Source organism: Monodelphis domestica, chromosome 4 (genome assembly GCF_027887165.1).
Source record: "Monodelphis domestica isolate mMonDom1 chromosome 4, mMonDom1.pri, whole genome shotgun sequence".
In the NCBI taxonomy this organism is placed as follows: Eukaryota; Metazoa; Chordata; class Mammalia; order Didelphimorphia; family Didelphidae; genus Monodelphis; species Monodelphis domestica.
Window position 1 is genome coordinate 293999673 of NC_077230.1, and position 19513 is coordinate 294019185.

At 35.7% G+C, this 19513-nt stretch overlaps 1 protein-coding gene across 2 annotated transcripts in view; it reads left to right on the top strand.

Annotated features, from left to right (window-relative positions):
- The first annotated feature begins 337 nt into the window (after positions 1-337).
- SGCG (sarcoglycan gamma) overlaps positions 338-19513 on the top strand; it is a 341738-nt gene continuing 322562 nt past the window's right edge. Inside the window, exon 1 of one of the 2 annotated variants that reach the window (XM_056794687.1) lies at positions 338-942. In XM_056794687.1, coding sequence (XP_056650665.1) covers positions 889-942 — 54 coding nt within the window. In that variant the 5' untranslated portion in view covers positions 338-888. Of the gene's footprint in view, positions 943-1509; positions 1531-19513 lie in introns of those variants that run through there. The other variant, XM_056794689.1, reaches the window with a different exon arrangement.

Genomic DNA, 19513 nt, shown 5'->3' on the forward strand with positions numbered 1-19513 from the left:
AGCTTACCTAGGGCCAACACCTGACAGAGAAAAGATATTGTACAAAACTGTGGGGCAATTTGGTCTGCGGAAGGGACTGGGGGGATGATGGCTTGGACCAAAGGTTGGCTCACTCACAGCTAGGCGACAGGACACAGACAAAGGAAGCTCCCCAGAAAAGAAGGTGGGGGTGGGGTACAGAAAAAGGAAAAAAAAAACCTAGGACTACAGCGGCTGTGTGTGTGTGTGTGTGTGTAGGAGCGCGCGTACATATGCATTGGGGAGAATTAAGGAATGTGCGCGGGCACGGGAACGTGCGTGGTGGCTAGAGGGCGTGAAAGGCTGGGGGGAGCCAGGCACTCGTGGCAAAAGTGGCTTGTGGGTGGCGACAGGAGGATCTGCGCGCGCCAGCTAGTGGCGCGGCGCGTGGAGATGGGAGTGCTCCGCGCAGCTGGAGAGGCACCCCGTGTTGGCTCCGGGCTGTGGGCACAGGTGTCAGTCCCGCTGGCGGAGCTCCTGACTGGGGAGGGCGGGATGCTCCAGAGCCAAGCTGAGCCGCACTCAGTGCGCCCGCTTAAGGCACGCGGCCCCCTATCCAAGTAGCTCCTCCAACTTCCGTGGAGGACACTATCCCTCCCCACGCAGCGCCCGCGGAAGACAGAGACGAGGTGTGCACCAAAGCTATAGGGGGGATGTGGGGAGTCGAGGTTTTAGGGAGCTGCTCCCACGCCGGGGACTGGAGCTTCTCCCACGCCGCCCCCGAGGGCTGGACCAGCTTCCGTGGTCGCTGAGTGGGGAACTGGGGCTCCACTAGGGGAGGCGGGAGCCCCAGGAAGAGAAAGAAGCCCGGTGTGAAAAGGGACTGGATGAAGCTTTGCGCAACCGAATGGGTGTCTGATCCCATCTGGAATGAAGGGAGATGCAGTGAATGATTCCTCTCCAGGACCCCGAGAAGTGCTTCAGGTAAAACGATCAAGCTGCAGTCCACCACCTTCCCACAATAGCAAAACCTCACACTATTGGCTCCTCCTTTCTTTTTCAGACCTGACCTCTTCCTTCCTTCTAGCACCTTTACCACCCCGCCCCCCACCACCAAGCTACCTGTCTCCAAGTTTCTCTTACCAACCCCTTAACTGCATCCCTCAACCAATCTTAGCCCCGCCTCTTTCCCCCACCCAATCTTCAAAGTCTACCTTCCACCACTACTTGCAGCTGTTTCCATTCCCCCTGCCCCATGGCGGTTCATCATTCTCAACACTTGAGGGATTTTAAAATGTAGTTTAGGCTTCTGATTTTTATTCCTGTGGGGGGGGGGGAAGATTTATAACGCTTTGGGAAATGAACCAGCATATGGATTTAGGGCTTGGTAGATAGTTCCTTTACCAGGATGTGTCTGGGGTTTTTTTGTTGTTGTTTGTTTGTTTTTTTTCTTGCTGAACATTGATTTACTCTAAATTCTATCCTCACCATCCCATTGATCACTATCAGCGCCGCTGACGAATTTTTATGACATTTGTGTAGAGGGAATACCTGGCACCAGAGAGAAAACAAGTGAGTTGAAAGTTCTGCAATGTTTTGTGGCATTTTGTACTGAAAAGGAAAACTCCCAGAGAATCTTAGGTAGTGGAATCTATATTGTGATCTGAATGTGGTGATGTGTATTTTCTTAATTACTATTGTTAAAAAAGAATGAAAACTTTTTTCTGCTTAGTAATCACTTGTTTGTATTTTGTCATTGTTTATAAAAAGATAAACAAGGCAAATATAAACATTTATTGAGGGGTAATTTTATCACTAAAGGTAATTTTATGGCATACTTATGAGCAAAGTTTTTCATTAAAGTGGTGGGAAAAGCATTTATAAAGAAATGCTGTGTGTTGTACATGTAAGAATGCTAATGTGTAAAGAATTTTGTTAGTTTTTAATAAAGAAAAAAACTAAAATTTTGTAAATAAACGGACCCAACAATAATTACAGTATTCTTTTCTAAAACAAAAGAAAATCTTTCATATTTGGTTGCTTCTTGGAATTTATCTTTAGGATGAATGGGATATAGGGACACTGTCCAAATCTGGGTAGATTTCAAACTGTGATCTGAAGTTTTTAGCTTTGGTTTTTGGACTATTTTATTAATATTTTCTTTTCACTCTCATGTTAAGGAAAAAATTTCAATTATCCACCTATATAAAATTAGTTTGTAAGTTAAAGTGTACTAGAAGTATGTTTTTAATGGGTTTCTATGTAGGGAATTTATTCCTGTTGTTCATTCTGAAGTACTTTTACTCTTTAAAACATATCTTTTGTCTTTAATAAGAATATTCAGTATAACATACATACAATCTTCAAGAATATTATTTAGAACTGATATTTTGTAAATTATTGATGACTTTGATACACTTTTAAAACTTGGATCTCTGGCCATGCTCTAGGCATATGGAATGTATTCTATACATTATAAAAGTCATATTAGCAGTTGACATTGATATCATACTCTAAAGTTTACAAAGCACCCAACATAGATTGAGATTATGGGATCACAGACCTAGAGCTGAAAGGGAAAACATATAGGATTATACCTTCATTATTCCCAGATGAGAAATTTAAGACCCCAGGGTTGGTCAGGGAGAGTCTTAAAACAGAGGACCCAGGGAGGTTGAGTGATCTGCCTAACATCCCAAATATAGTGTATAGTAAAGAAAGGATGTTAACCCAGATTCTCTAACTTCAGAGAAAGTGAGTTTTCCAAGGCACTATATAAAGTCATACACTCGTGGGGTAAAAGATTGTCTACCTGGAAAATAAAACATCCATTATATTAGGAACTATCAGGAATCATTTTCTTCACATTAAATCACAAAGTGAAATTTAAAACTATGAATGCTTTTCAGATTATGGGAAATAAAGTGTCATTTTATTGGGGATATTTGATTAATTGTGGAAAGAAGTTGCTTAAAATTATCAGTAGGAAAATATATTTATACCTTTTTATTACTTTGGAGGTATTTTGATCAACCTATTAAAGGATCATTTCTTTCAGATGTGTATGGCTAACATATAAGTTGGTTGTGTGGTACATATAGTATTTGTATTCTGTCTTGGATTTAATGAATACAGCTAAAGTTTGTCAAATGAGTAAGGTCTAGATTTGTTGATATCTTTCAGTTCATTTAGGTTGGAACTGTTGTGTATACATATGAGAAATAGCCTCAAAGGCAATAATGTTAAATTCTACAAACCCAAATTGCTATTTCTATATAATCAAGTTCAAAGTTCTTGTTTTATCATCTATTTTCTGTTTTTAATTCCTGCAGTGAGGTTATTAACAATGCAGAACTACAGTTTTGTTTAATGATAGGTACATTTTTAAATTTACTGTTTTTACAAATTGCATAACAAATATGAATTTAAATTCATAATTTTAAGTATATTTAGACTTGATGAGAAATAGAAATAAATTTTGTGACAAAGTGACAAAAAAGTCATATTTGTGAGAAAGTGGGAAAGATAAAATCCCTGTGTATCAGGACCCTTCTTGTTGGGGGTGGGGGGTAGAATCTATATTCTTAATGGTCTTATTATAGAGAATATGACCAAATGAAAAATTTAAAAAATACTGGGAAAAGTTTAGAAAAGTACAAGTCAGATATAGGCTAATCAAATGCCAACCTATTTGGGCATATTTTTTTTTCTTGTGACAATATTATTACCTGTAATAAGAGCAATAACAATTTATTACAAAGCAATACAACAGCAACAAAACTGAAAACCTAAATGAAGAAATAGCACAAAATTAAATGAGGGGTAGGTAAAGACAAACAGAAGTAAGCAACACAAAGGAATAAATATCAAAAAACTAGGGTCAGGTTTGTGTCCAAGCTCAACAAAAAATGACTTCTATAAAGGAATTCCTGGGGAAATTTTAAAGCTCTGAGCTGAATTCTGTCAATTGATATTTGCTTATATTGACTAGTACTTGATTTGTGACTCATACCTTTGAAAGCCCTATAGTATAAAGTCATCCTCTTCTTATTCCCACTTGCAGTCAACAACTAAGCTCTTCTGGGCCAGTGGCACCACATGGTAACCAGGGTGAGAATCATATGGCCCCAAAAATCTTTTTCCAAAGCACTTTTTTTCTTCTCTCTCAAGGATAATAATGCATACACAGTGTTCCTTCGCCCACCCCATATTTTTCCTCTATCTTTCACCTCTGACAGATTAGTTAATTTCACTTCAGATAAGCTTTATCTCACTTGTACACATACATCCCTTGCTGCTTTTTGCCTCTGTCTTCCAAATCCTTCTGAACTACCACAGGAAATTCTTGTTCTCTCTCTGCTCCTCTCTTCATTTCATTTATGAATCAGAAAACAATCATTGTCTTGTTAAGATGAGTTCTAGCAATAAATCTGCACCAAGGAAAAGGAAAGCTATACGTTTTTAAGTGGAATCAGACAAAAGAAAGAATCAGTGCCATTAACCTATGAAATTCCTTGAGAATGTCTGGAATTCTCCTTTAGAAAATCCATAATCATATCCCTAATTAACATGATAATCTTTAAGCTACAATATCTAAGATGAATAAATGTTGACTGAATTATTTAAAAACTCTCAAGTTCAAGACTCCATCATACTAGGTACTGAGGATACAAAGATGAAAATTTACATAGATCCTAATCTCAAGAAACTTAAAAATAGATATGTGTGTTGGACAGGTAAAGGGGGTAGTTGTGAAGGGGGAATGGTTAAGATGTATGCTGATCTACATAATAACTGATGTATATTTAGTAGCTCAGATATATTAGGCTCTTATTAAATGTTTGGTGGTTGGCATAGCAAGTTAAAGTTTGCTCAATTTATCTTATTTGAGCCTCAAAAAATCATATGATATAATCACTACAGTTATTTCCCTCATTTCACAGGTAAAAAAACTGGAATTAATGAGTTTTAAATAATTTTTCCCTTGGTCACACAACCAAGTAAGGATCAGAAACAGGATTCAAACATAAGTTTCTCCTGAAACAAAGCACAGAATGCCTCTTTTCATGATTTCTAACTGTTGTTGCATGATACTGTGCAAGCTGTGTTAGAGACAAAGGAGAAATTCAGTCAGTGTTCTAAGAAAATTTGAGATGAACAATTTTCCCTGTGGCACAATGAGAATCAGGGAAAACTTTATAGAACTCTTAGTACCTGATCTAGGTTTTGAAGGAAGAACAGATGTTTATTATGAGGGGGAAATGGCCAATAGAAATACACTGAGGTAGCAGTGAACATAATGAGATAAAGAAATTACTAGACCAGGTTAACTGGAACATCGAAGTACATCAAGAAAAAAAGTATGAAATAAATATGGAAAGGCACAATGGAGCAAGATTGTGGGAATAATTTAAATGATAAAGTAAGAAATTTACATACTCCCTTTTTAGGCAAGAGGGAGTACCTGAAGACCCTTGAGGAGAAGAATCATATGGTTTGATCTGAGCATTATTAAGGTGGTTATATTGACAGCTATATAGTATATGGATTTTAAAAAGGAAAGGGACGGAAGCAGGGAGACCAATTAAGGGGCTATTATAATGTCACCTAAACCATGATTATATCTAGTCTTATTGACCAACTTGGACTTTCTGAAGACTTGTAGAAAAGATGAAAACTACAAGGGTCTAAACTGGAGTGATGAGCTCACTTTAAAGCATATTGAATTTGAGGTGCTCATGGAACATTCAAGTGTATATGGCTGATCGTGGGAGATGCTGGACTAAAACTGAGTTCAGGAGAATTTGAACTAAATGAACAGAATTTGTAGCTTTCCATGAAGAATTAATACCTGTAATACAGCTGAAAAATTGTGACTTACCTCCATAAAGATTTCATCCTTAAAATCAACAAGGGTATTTACTCTTCTGGACCTGATAACAACAAGCAAAAAACTGACTACTAAAAAAGAAATGATGAAAAGTATTTTAACTTGTACATTAGATTAAGAGAAAGTAGATTTTAAAAGATAAAGAATAGAATTCTAATAATCTACAAGGGGAAGTTAGTGCAAGATGAATAGAAAGATCTACAATTAAATTCTACATTCACACACAGAATGGTTCCAGAGGAAGGCAAATGGTAATTCCCCATCAAGAACAATTTGGATACATAAAGAACTCACAAATTCAGACTAAAAAATTGTGTGTGGAAGATGGAAACAAGAGCATGTATATAAGAGTAGCATATTTCTTTAAAGCAGAGGAGTGTGTGTGTGTGTGTGTATGTGAGAGAGAGAGAGAGAGAGAGAGAGAGAGAGAGAGAGAGAGAGAGAGAGAGAGAGAGAGAGAGTGACCACTATAGCAATCTGGGGAAGCCTGTGAATCACTTCTCAAAATAATATGCATAAAATAAAAATATAGATGTGGTCACAAAGGATACCAAAACTTATACTGAAATGAAGTTTTCAAAACATTTCTTAAAAGTTCAAGAACCCTAGTTGTAGACCCTCTGCTTTAGAGAATAATGTTAGGAACATTAAAAGCCCATATTTAGCTAAATCTAGGTATTAAAGTTAATACTATCAATGAGTAGTTTTGTTTTCTTTTTAGCAATATTGGAGATAAGAGAATAATAAAAAGCAGGTGTGTAGCAACTATTCAACATAGTTTGTTTCTGGTTTCTTTTTTAAGGAGACTGATCTATTTTCTAGCAAAGATAAAATCATTATAGAGTAATTGGTATGATGCTAAAAGGATTAATTACCCTCAATAAGTAGAAATCATCAGGCTTGGAAAAACTATATCCTAAATTACTGAAAGAAGAAAGCCATGATTGATGTCCCACTTTCAGGGATTTTTTTAAATATTGTGGAAAATAGGAAAGGTCTTATATTACTCAAGCAAGGCATAATAAAGTGCCAGTTTTGGAAAAAGAGAGAGAAGATGGTCATACCTGCAAACAATAGGCTGATGACTTTTTCTTCAATTCCCTACAAAACTCTAAAATTAGAATTTTGCTGGGAAAACCAAAGGGCTGGTTATAAACTTTTAGAAAGGTAAGCAATGATTATAAAAGTCAATATGGCTTAAGCAAACCTAGGGTGTGCCAGATTATACTCATTTTTTTACATTAATAAATCAACAGAATGATATACAGTATGTATGCCTACCTTTCAACAAAGCTTTTGCTTAAGTTTTTCATAGTATTTAGGTGGACAAAATAGAGAACTATGATCTAGATTACACTAGGATTAGATATATCTGAAACTATTTGAATGGCTAGACCCAAATAGAATCTGTAAATGATTTGATGCTAACTTGGAAGGAAGCCTTAAGGGAAGATGTTCTTAAATGTATCCATGAAGAATCATGAATGGGTTTCAAAGAGTCCATGAACTTGGATGGGAAAAATTACATACTAATTTTCACTATCTAATTTATATTTAACATTTCCTTCCACTATTTGAAAAAGGTTATTCTGGGAATAGTTGCATAGACTTCACCAGACTGCCAGAGAGGAACATGACTTCAAAAAAGGTTAGAAACCATGTTCTAGACAAAGGTTCCAAGTGTCTGTCCTTGGCCTTGAGGTGATTAATTTTCTTTTTATCCTTAACCTGCTTAAAGACATAGGAAGTTTGGAGGGATAGGTAATATGGAATAACATTAAGAACCCAAAAAGGTCTCAACAGACTAGAACAATTAAATGTATCCAATAAGATGAAATAAAATAAGAATAAGATTACATTTGAGTACCAAAAACTCACAATTATATAATGGATGGATGTGTGGCTAGGGAAACGACCTAAATGGTTCAATGAACTGTAATCTCAATCTGAGGTAGCAGTGTCATGTAGCAGTGAACAAAACTAATGTTAACTTAAATTTCATTGAGACTTGGTATTTCATATTCAGCTCTAGATACAATATTTTAGGAAAGGTGTTAACAGTCTAAAGGATGTTCATTAAAGGTCTAACTATGATAAGATGACTAGATTCTTGTTATATAAAGATCAGTTGAAACAATTGGAGAAGTTTAGCCTGAAAAAGAGAATACCAAATATTTAGGGATATGCATTGTAAGGGGTTAAAGGGGTTATTTATAAAAAAGGTTGGGCTGGGTTATATTTAAAATAGGGTTGACAGGAATTTATATTAATTCCAAAGAGATTTATTTACAATTTATTTACAAAATATAGAAAGAGTGAAGTAAGAAAATCAGAGGCATTAGGGTAAGATATCTAACTTAAGCACTAAGTTTAAGAGGCACCTCCTTCTGTCCCACATGGAGGGGCAGTAGCACCCTGAGTATGTTTTGGATGATTTCCACTTAAGTTATAGTGTTGAGGGATCATTTTGTTTGAGTTATCATTGTCCCAATTTCTACTTCTAGAGTTGTTATCATTCCTAAAATTGTGACTCCTATAATCATCATTATAGTTATTTCTATCATTACTAAAGTTGTGATTCTTATGATCATTATTATAGTCATTTTTATAGTTATTATTCCTGTAGTTATTAAACTATATATTATTTTTCATTGCCTTGAATAAATTTTAACAGTCTATCATTTTGTGGCCCTTCTCACAGAAGTGGCAGATAATTGATCGGTAGTTAGATTCTCAGAGAGGGGCAAGTGCCATTGGTTATACCATGCCCTTTTTCCTGTTTATCAATCCTATTAAATATTTCAATTCTTTCCTAATTGTTTCCATGAAGTTATTAGTCTCTTCCTCTTTTTCTTTGTTTCCTTTTGAAACATAGACAGCAGTTTTTCTGAATTCATCAAGATTCATTTCAAGCCACCTTCTGCAATGGGTTTTAAAATAATTCCTGGTCACTTTACAAGAGTTATTGACAAGGTGTCTTCTAATTTGTCTTATGTCATTTTCTTTAGAAAGATCAAAGTCTAGATACAGACCTCCAAACTCACTGAGCCTATCCATGAATCTTGAGGGTGTCTCAGCATCTGATTGCTTAAGTTTTCCAAATTCTGCCCATCTATCTGTGTTTTTAGAGCAGTCTCTCATTGCAGCTAGAATGAGCTCCCTACACCGATATAATTGTAAATAATCTTCAGAGTTGTTATAGTCCCATTCAGGATTCTGAGATGGCCAGTGTGCTGCATTGTGCCCCCAGACTTTATTGACATGAGAAATTATTTTATTTATCTCACATTCCTTTAGGAAAGTCTGTAGTAGATTTTCAACTTCTTTGTCAGCCACCTTTTTTTGTTACCACAAAGGGATCTTCTTCATAAGTGGGAACATTGCATGTCAATTCATTTATGTCTTGAGGAGTAAAAGGTATATGGTGTCTTAGGGTCACCACATCTCCATTGTGTCCTATTTTGGGCACTTCCCTTAAGAGGAAAAGGTTTTATTTGAATTAGGTAATGGTGAATGAGCTTGGGGAGGACCAATTTTGTTAGGAGGACGAGATTTTCTTGGGGATGGAATTGGTTGTGGGGTGGGAGAAGGAACAGGAGAAGATGTGATTTCATGAGAAGGATTGGGGGAAGTAAGGTCAGCCAAGAGTTGTAGAGCACGAGATAGGTAGTTCAGCAGCTGAGATATAGGAGAGGGGTCTTCCATCTCTATTTCTGGGGAAGGATTTTCCTCTTTTAGTGGTTCTGGAATAGGCTTGTAAAAATCAGATGGGGGTCAGTATTGCCATTTAATCATGTAAGAAGTATTTGAAAATTGCCCAGTTGAATTTGTGTGTCTGACTACATTTCAGCTTTAGTTTTTTGTATGGTAGCATTTCTTGTCACAATACTTAGGAATAGAAAAATAAAATTAACTAAGAATGTAAAGAATAGGAGGCATTCTGAAACCTTTAAGGTTCCTAATTGGGCAAAAGCCAGAAAGCTTTCTTGTAGAGTAGCATCCATTCTTTTATATATATATTGGACCCTACGGCATTCTATAACCATTTGCAGATGCTGTTAAACTCTTTACAAAAGAACCACTATGACCTCTAACATCATTAATTTCAATATTCATTATTTCACCAATTCTAGCTCTAACGTTAGCTTTAACAATCTGAGCACCCCTACCCATACCCCACACCCTGATTGACTTAAATCTAAGACTTTTATTCATCTTAGCCCTTTCAGGATTATCCATCTATTCAATCTTATGATCAAGGTGAGCATCAAATTCTAAATATGCTCTTATTGGAGCCTTATGGGCCTTAGCCCAAACAATTTCATACGAAGTCACATTAGCTATTATTTTACTTTCAATTATATTAATTAACGGCTCATTTACCTTAAAAAATTTAATAATTACCCAAGAAAACATTTGATTAATTATAACTGCATGACCGCTAACTATAATATGATATATTTCCACTCTAGCCGAAACAAACCAAGCTCCTTTTGACTTAACAGAAGGAGAATCAGAACTAGTATCAGGTTTTAATGTTGAATATGCTGCAGGACCATTTGCCATATTTTTTCTAGCAGAATATGCAAATATTATAGCAATAAATGCTATAACAACTATTATTTTCTTCGGCCCACCATTAAACCATAATTTCCCACATATTAGCACTATTAATTTTATGGTAAAAACTATATTATTAACATCAGCCTTTTTATGGGTATGAGCATCATATCCCCGATTCTGATATGATCAACTAATATATTTACTATGAAAAAACTTTCTACCAATTACTCTAGCACTATGTTTATTATTTATCTCCATTCCAATTGCATTATCAAGTATCCCTCCACAAATATAAGAAATATGTCTGACAAAAGAATTTTCTTGATAGGATAAATTATAGGGGTTTAAATCCCCTTATTTCTAGAACAATAGGAATTGAACCTACATCTAAGAATTCAAAATTCTATGTGTTTCCTTTATACTACATTCTAGTAAGGTCAGCTAAATAAGCTATCGGGCCCATAACCCGAAAATGTTGGTTTACATCCTTCTCATACTAATGTCCCCATAGGTATTAACCATTGTTTTGCTCAGCTTATTAACAGGAACTTCAGTAACTCTAGTTAGCAACCACTGGTTAACTGCCTGAATAGGGCTAGAAATTAACACACTAGCCATTATTCCATTAATAACTTATCCTTACCATACACGAAACACAGAATCAACTATTAAATATTTTATAACTCAAGCTACAGCTTCAATAATTTTAATGTTTTCTATTATTTGTAATGTGTCATTAAATAATCAATGAACTATTACCCAAATATCTAATCAATGAACTTCATTACTAATAACTCTAGCCTTAGAAATCAAACAAAGATTAGCCCTCTTTCACTTTTGAGTACCAGAAGTTACACAAGAAATTCCACTTCTATCTGGCATAATACTTCTCACATGACAAAAAATTGCTCCCATCTCAATTATATATCAAATTTCACCATCACTAAACATACATATATTAATAATTATATATATACACACACACATATATATATGTATACACACACACACACACACATATATATATATATAATTTGTTAAATTGCTTATAATTCTGGTTTTAGTAAGTAGATGGTTCTACTGGCTAGAGGTTAAAGTCAGAGTGGGAAAATTAAAGGTAAGGGTGTGATCCCTTTAAGGATGTTACACGTTGATTAAATCCTTGGTTGGAGGGCTGGGAGAGGAAACCGATTGTTAGAGCCTAAGTATAGGGGGGCAATGGGAGGCAGCTGACTTCCCCCTCAGAGCAAAAACTCTAGAACCACATGATACCATGGGTCGCTTTCATGAGTTGGCCATGTGTCAAAAAGGTTTTTATAAATTATTTTTTTACCTTATTTAGGCTATGAAAGCCTCTTAGGGAAAGAAAGAAAGTTTTTTGTTGTTGTTGTCATTACTTTAACACTACTCTTCCTGACTTTTCTCTTGTGAAGATTGAATTTAGCTCTCCCCAGATTGTAACAATGAAGATGAGACTTTTTTCCCTGATTAGGGATTTAGAATTTCTACCTGAGGAAGGCGGAGTTGTCTCTCTCTCTCTCTCTCATTCCTTAATATCTTCCCTCTATTTTAAATAAAACTACCATAAATTACATTTTACTTTAGTAATTCATTTTGGGATTTACAAATTAAATCCTTGGCCATCACCTAATAAAACCATAAAAATGTCAACATTCCCCAGGTTTTACTTCTCACTTAAGTTTAACTCTAGAGATAGTGGGATTTGGAAGAAAAAAAAAAGTAGATTTTCTGTTGGGGCAGGAGGAGGACTATTAAGAGGGAGTGCAAGCCTTTCCCCATGTTTTTGCCCTCACAGTTAATTAAGAAGCAGCCTATTGGCTGCTGGGAAGGCAAACCAGTCAAGTATCTAAAAGCTAGAATCCTCCCCAAGGTGAAATCCTGAGGGTCTACTAATTGGGCTATTTGTAAGGGAAAGGGGTCAGGAAGAATTTCCCTATGTGAGACTTCAGGGTCCACCTGCTAAGATTGAAAACAGCTGTGCTATATTTTTAAGCTGAAAAAGAGAAAAATTGAGCTTACCTTTAGCAACTGTGAAATGTAGACTCAAAATTAGCTATTTAAAGCTGATTTATGGAGGGCTTGTCGTGCCCTTCTAGGGCAGCTCTCCAGCCACTGACCCTCACCTGACACCCAGCTCTCACTTGTGGCTCCTAGTAGCTGCTAGCATGCGGCAGTGGCCACACCCTGGGCAACAGCTTCGACAGGCCGGCTAAACCTTGTGAGGGTAGCCATCGGGTCAACTTCGACCCCTGGTGAACTAGGGCTTTGCTCACCCAGCATGTGAAGACTGCTTTGGTGGAACAGGCGGAAGAAACCAACAAGAAGGTTCAACGGCTGAGATGGTGATGCAGCAAGGCACTGTGGAGTGCTTAGGGCATGATGGAGCACAAAAGACAACACGGCCATCCAATGCAGCTGAGGAAGTCTCCAGGTGTAACGACTTTTCGTGCCAATGGACCCAGGCTTCCAATGCCGAGAGAGTGGTGCTGTCTCTGTACATGGACTTTTCCACGTAAATCTTCATGCACAGGTGTCTTTGTGCACAAAAACGCATAAAGACAATCGTCATCCTCGGTTCGAGAGACAACCAACAACAACAGGGATCATCACAAAAGTCAAGGAAAAGTTAAGAAAAGTAGAAATATTGAGGGTATTTCATCACAACCAATGTTGTCTGCCAATTAAAATGTAATGTGGGAAAAGGGGTTATTCATAAAAAGGTTGAACTAGGTTATATTTAAAATAGGGTCTCCTGGAATTTATATTAATTCCAAAGAGATTTATTTACAATTTATTTACAAAATATAGAAAGAGTGAGGTAAGAAAATCAGAGAGATGTTAGGGTAAGATATCTAGCTTAAGCACTAAGTAATTTACTCCTAGCCCCTGACTCAACCTGGGCAGGGAGAGTTAATCCTTAGGCCTCAGTAAAGCTGAGGACCTGAGGAAGTTCTCTCAGGAGGTAAATTTCTCAGAAAATCCACATTGAAAGGAGTCAGCCTTTTCACTCACCACATCTTGGGTCCAGTCAGCAGATTCTTCACCAGCCTCCATTCCAAAGAATGAAGAACTGTCAGTAGAACTGCACTCAAGAAGTTGTGACTCCCTTTTAAAGACACTTTTTCTTGCATCACTTCCTGTGCCTTCTCCTTATTCTATGTCTACCAATCACAGTTGAAGTCTTGCTTTAGGACTGCTCAGGAGTCAGTCATTCGATTCTGATTCATCACCCACTATCACACATGGGTCACAGACCTCCCCCACTCAACGGTGAATGTGGTGTTTATACCTTTTGTGATTAAATCTAAAAATGGGCAGGGGTTACAATTCAATCTTCACAATCAGGGGAGAGTTAATTATTTCCATTTTTACAATCAGGGGAGAGTTAAATTTAATTTTCAAAGGATTCTGATGGCCTTCCATATATTTTAAAAGCAATCAAGTGTATGAGAAATAGGGTTTTTTTCTTTCCCCCAAAGGGCAGAACTAGGATCATTTCATTACATTAATAAAAGGAATTTTCAGAGGCAGGTACTGGACCAAGAGTAGGGGTTTAATAAATGTTTCTTGATTGATTAAAGGAAAAAATCTAAAAGTGGGGCTGACTCCAAAAGTGGTGGGTTGATTCTATTATCTTTGAATTTTTCCAGCAGAGGAACAGTCACCACTTAGTTGATGGTTTTGTTCAAAGAATTAATAATAATAAATAGCATTTAATGGTACTTTTAAGTGTTTGCAAAGCATGGTATAGGATTATTTTAGGTGCTTTATTTAAATAGTACATTATAGATACTTAGGTTCCTAGGCTCCCAGATCTAGAGCTGGAAAGGACTTAAGATTTCATCTAATCTGAGCCCTGTAATTAAAAAACTATTTAGAATATTTTCCATGGTTACATGATTAATGATTTTTCCCACCCCTCTTCCCTACTCCCTCCTAGAGCTGACAAGCAGTTCCACTGAGTTATACGTGTATCATTGTTCAAACTCTATTTCCATGTTATTCATATTTGCAATAGAGTGATCTAGTAACATCAAAATCCCAATCATATCCCCATTGAATCATGGTCAATCATATGTTTTTCTTCTGCATTTCTGTTCCCACAGTTCTTTCTCTGGATGTGCATTCTTTCTGATAAGTTCCTCAGTGTTGTCCTGAGTCATTGCATTGCTGCTAGTAGAAAAGTCCATTACATTCTCTTGTGCCATACTTGATCAGTCTCTGTGTACAGTGTTCTCCTGGTTCTACTCCTTTTGCTCTGCATCAATTCTTGGAGGTCCTTCCAGTACACCTGGAATTCCTCCAATTCATCATTCCTTTGAGCACAATAGTATTCCATTTGCATCAGATACCACAAATTTTTCAGCTATTCCCCAGTCGATGGACACCTCATTTTCCAATTTTTTGCCACCACAAAGAGCACAACTATAAATACCTTTGTACAAGTCTTTTCCCTTATTATCTCTTTGGCGTACAAACCGAGCAGTGGTATGGCTGGATGAAAGGACAGGCATTCTTTTAAGGCCCTTTGTGTATAGTTCCAAATTGTCTACAGAATTGTTGGATCAATTTACAACTCCACCAGCAGTGTATTAGTGCCCCAATTTAGCTACATCCCTTCCAAGATTTATCACTTTCCTTTGCTACCATATTGTCTAGTCTGTTAGGTGTAAGGTGGTAGCTCAGAGTTGTTTTGATTTGCATTTCTCTGACTATAAGAGATTTAGAACATTTTTTTCATGTGCTTATCAATAGTTTTGACTTCTTCATGTGAAAACTACCTATTCATGTTCCTTGACCATTTGTTGATTGTGAACCCTGTCATTTTTTAGATAAAGAAACTGAGGCCTAAAGAGATGAAGTGATTTATCCAAGGCCAACCAGATAAATAATAAGTAGCAGAGCTGGAGTTCAAATCTTTGACTACTGACTATTGATCTTTGTAGGAAGTTGAATTTTCATTTTTCAATTGTATTTAATTACAAGCCTGATAGCAATATTGTTTTCTATGTTTTTGTACAGTTCAAATAATTTAGATATGTGATTATTCAGTAATCATTTGAAACCTAATGACCTAACCAAAATTTATTCCATTGCTTAATGTTTATGGGAAAATGCATTTCACTTTCCAACAATGGTGTATTGTCACAAAAATATTAAATATTATAGTCTTATTATATTATATTATTATATTATTGGTCTTCTGGCTCCAAGCTCAATGCTTTTTCCATCACACAATACTGTCACTAAAATTTTGGTTCTGTTTTATGTTTCTTCAAGCAAGGAATTAATCCAACAACTTAAGTTTCCTTATATTGTAATCTTCTCTCTGATGAATCATGTATCATTAGGTTTTCAGGATTATATCAAATATATCTCAGCAGGTGGGTTATTTTTGCAACTTGTTCTGAATATCATTATTTTCAGTTTAAATATTATTAGTATTAATAGGAAACATTTTTAAAATCTGCTTTATTGAGAGAGATTTTCTGGAAACAGCTTTCTCCCTTTTTTAAACTAACCAATGGGAGAATAATAAATATTTGTTAAGTGTCTACTATGTGTAAGACACTATGCTAGACTCTAAGAATACAGTTTCAGAAAAGAAAGACAATCATTGCCATCAGGGTACTTAAAATTTCAGAGGAGAATTGACAACACAAAAAGAAACTGAATTCCATGTATAATAATGGCAATGTTTTAATGGTGAACATTTGTAGATATTTTCTTTGATTACATAGTAAGACTCCTTTTGCTATGTAAGTTTTATATTTAAATTTTAGTCAAAGCAAAGTTGTTATAAATATAGCCTCCATTTATATATTTAACCTAATTAATTGTAGAGTGGAGCAACTAAGAGGCATAATAGAGAGAGCACTTTTTCCTCTGGTGTTGTAGCAACCTTCTGACTGATCTTTCTGCCATACAAATTCTATTACTTCCCCAGGCCATCCTTTTCACAGATGCCAAAGAAGATTTCGTAATGCACAAGTCTAGCCACATTGCTAATTTACAACTCTATTGAGAAAGCAAAATACAAATTCCATAGCTAGGCATTATTAATGCCCTCTACAGTTTGGTTCCAATGTATCTTTTCTTCTGTGTTTTATTCTAACTACTGTTTTTCCCCTTCTTTGGGACCTTGTATTCTTTATAACTGTTCAGTAAGGTGTGAGATTGTAAAGTTTTGATCTACTGTGGAATATTGCTTATAAAAGCCATTCTGTTCCTTCTAAAGTTATAGACAAATGGGAAAATGGACAAAAAAGCTAGAACCAGGGTATAGTATTTTAGCTACTTGTCCTACATATCCTTTTCTCATTTTTATCCTTCTAGTTTTATATTAATTTTGATTGGTAGTCTGACAGTATAAAATAGCTGATTCAGGAATGATTCCCACATGAGCAATAATTCACTTTCTGTCTGTTAAAATGCTACCAATTTCATTTTTAAAATATTTGATGTTCACCCTGCTCATCACCTAATTCTCTTTTAAAAAGAAGTATTGATGATTTAGATGAGATTTTTGTGTAATCTATAGGCTTTTGGCCTCTCTTATTATTTACTCTGGAAAAATATTTTCCACATATTTTTCATTGCCTTCTTTTATGCTGACCTTTACATTGAATTCACTAAATATCAAACTATGTATTGCTTTAAATTAGAGGTTTTCACTGAGTTCTTCTGTAGAATTTTTCTACCTTCTCCTCCTCTGCACATAATGTTGACATGTAAAACATAATGTTGCAATTATTTTCTTGGATGCTTTTCTGCAAATACTTTTCTGCAAACTCATGATACAAAATGACAAGATAGCCTCAAATGCCCTTCTAAGAGAATGTGAGCCACTTTCCATGTAATTGCCTTTTGTCTCCTGGTTTAATTCATCCTAAGAATGTCAAGATCAATATGGTTCAATTCCAGTAATATGTTAATTTGTTAGTCCTTGTATAAGGATCGCATATTTAGATTATCCATTGTTGTCAATGATACAGATGGCCTAAAAAAACTGTAAGATTCCCCATCTCATCCCTTTTCTGTCACTCTATCACTATTGTCAAAACTGAAGGTACCTGAACATGACTGGTCCCTGTTATATTTTTCTTCATTTCATAGGTTGCTTTAGAAAATAACATTACCAGGCTACTGGTAATGAGCCTCTTTTTAGCTAGTGATCTCCATTTCTTTTTCTTGTTGAGATCATACTCAATACTTCTCTGATATGTTTAAACTACAATATATCATGCTCCTCTGGTCTAGCCTTCAAGAATATAGGATCACTACTAATATAAAGACTACATGAGGTCATAGCTCACATTCAAAGGGCAGATGTCCAATTTGGCTCAAGCAAAGATGTAAGAATGCATATGTATATGTACATATATACATTCCTATATGTGTATAAAATGTGTGTAAATATGTGTGAATACAAATGTAGATGTGCATATTCATATATATGTATAATAATATATGTGACTAGAAAGAGAGTTTGCAGAAGGATTTGAATGCTAAGCAAAAGAATTTGAACTCTGCTTGTGAGGACTAGAAAACCAGTGAAGAAGGTTCAATAACATCACTATATCAGTGCATTAAGAAATATTTTTTTGGAAGTGGTATGAAGGATACTTTGGAGAGTGAATCATTAGAGCTGGAAAGTATTGTTACGAAATATCTCCTTACTTAGAGGATGATAGTAAGAAGACAGCTATATTTGCCTAGTGACAATGGAATACATCTCATGCCTAAAATTCTCATTCTCTCTTTCTTGCTTGCTGTCTCTGTTTCCTTTCCTCTATTTGACTATGTGTATACATACACACTTACATGTACATATGTACAGATATATTCACATATGTATATTTATGTATATTTGTATCTTTATAAAACAAGACTTTATGTGGGGCAGAAGGGACTCCCCTTTTCTTTTGCAGCCAATTATCATAAGATATCATTGCATTTCCTATGAGTTTATATTTCATAATCCAGCCATTCCTACCAATATTTAATGTCCCCTCCTTTATTAACTTTTTTATCTCAAATATGTATGGGGCTGTATGAGTGAATAATGAAGGGCTGGCTTGATTGTCTTAATTGACCTGCTTACATTTTAAAAAGCGGGTTATTCTTATCTCCTTTCTTTTACCCACATCAAGCCTTGATTAATATACTATGTGAAAAATATATTTTAAAAAACATCTAAAGATAAGCCTCCATTTTTGCATCAGACTGAAATTTTCTCCAGGAAACAGTTTTACATGTATCTATTTTTAAGTATGAATACATAATATAATTATTAAGTTTTTATTTGTGTCTCCATGAGGCTCATGGGTTTAGCTGCATATTGCCCCAAACACTATTTGTATTCCAGTAACTTAAATTAAAGTCTAAAACCATATGAAATTTTAAAATAACTGATAATATCATTTAAAATCATCAACTTACTAACAATATGCCTTAAAGGCTGATAGAATTAAAACTAATTCAATACAATTATGCAGTGAGTGATTGACTCAAAAGTGGAAATTATCTTCCTCCTATCCTTTTATTGCTATCACCTATCAGTTGCCAAAGTCCTTTCAATTTGACCTCTGTAATCATTCTAACAAGTGCACACTTCTTTCTTTTTTCTGCTATTAACTCTGGTTCAAGTCTTTCTTGCTTCTGCCTCTCCCCTACCTACATACTGTTTTATTTTTGTCTTGGTATCCAAAGTGATTAGCACAGTATCTGGCACCTACTAGGAGCAAAATAAAGATTTGTTGATTACTTGATTGCCCAAATTTTTGCAATGATCTCTTAAATTTCTTCAAATCTCTTCCATGGGAAATCCATCTTTAATTCAACAAGTATTTATTTAAATGTCTACCATTTCCCAGGTGGGCGAGCTAGTTAGCACAGTGGATAGAGTGCTGGACCTAGAGTCAGGAAGACTTCTCTTTGTCAGCTCAAATCTGGCCTGAGACACTTATAAGCTGTGTGACCCTGGGCAAATCACTTAATCCTGTTTGCCTCGGTTTCCTCATTTGTAGAATGAGCTGGAAAAGAAAATGTTAAACCACTCTAATATCTTTGCCAAGAAAA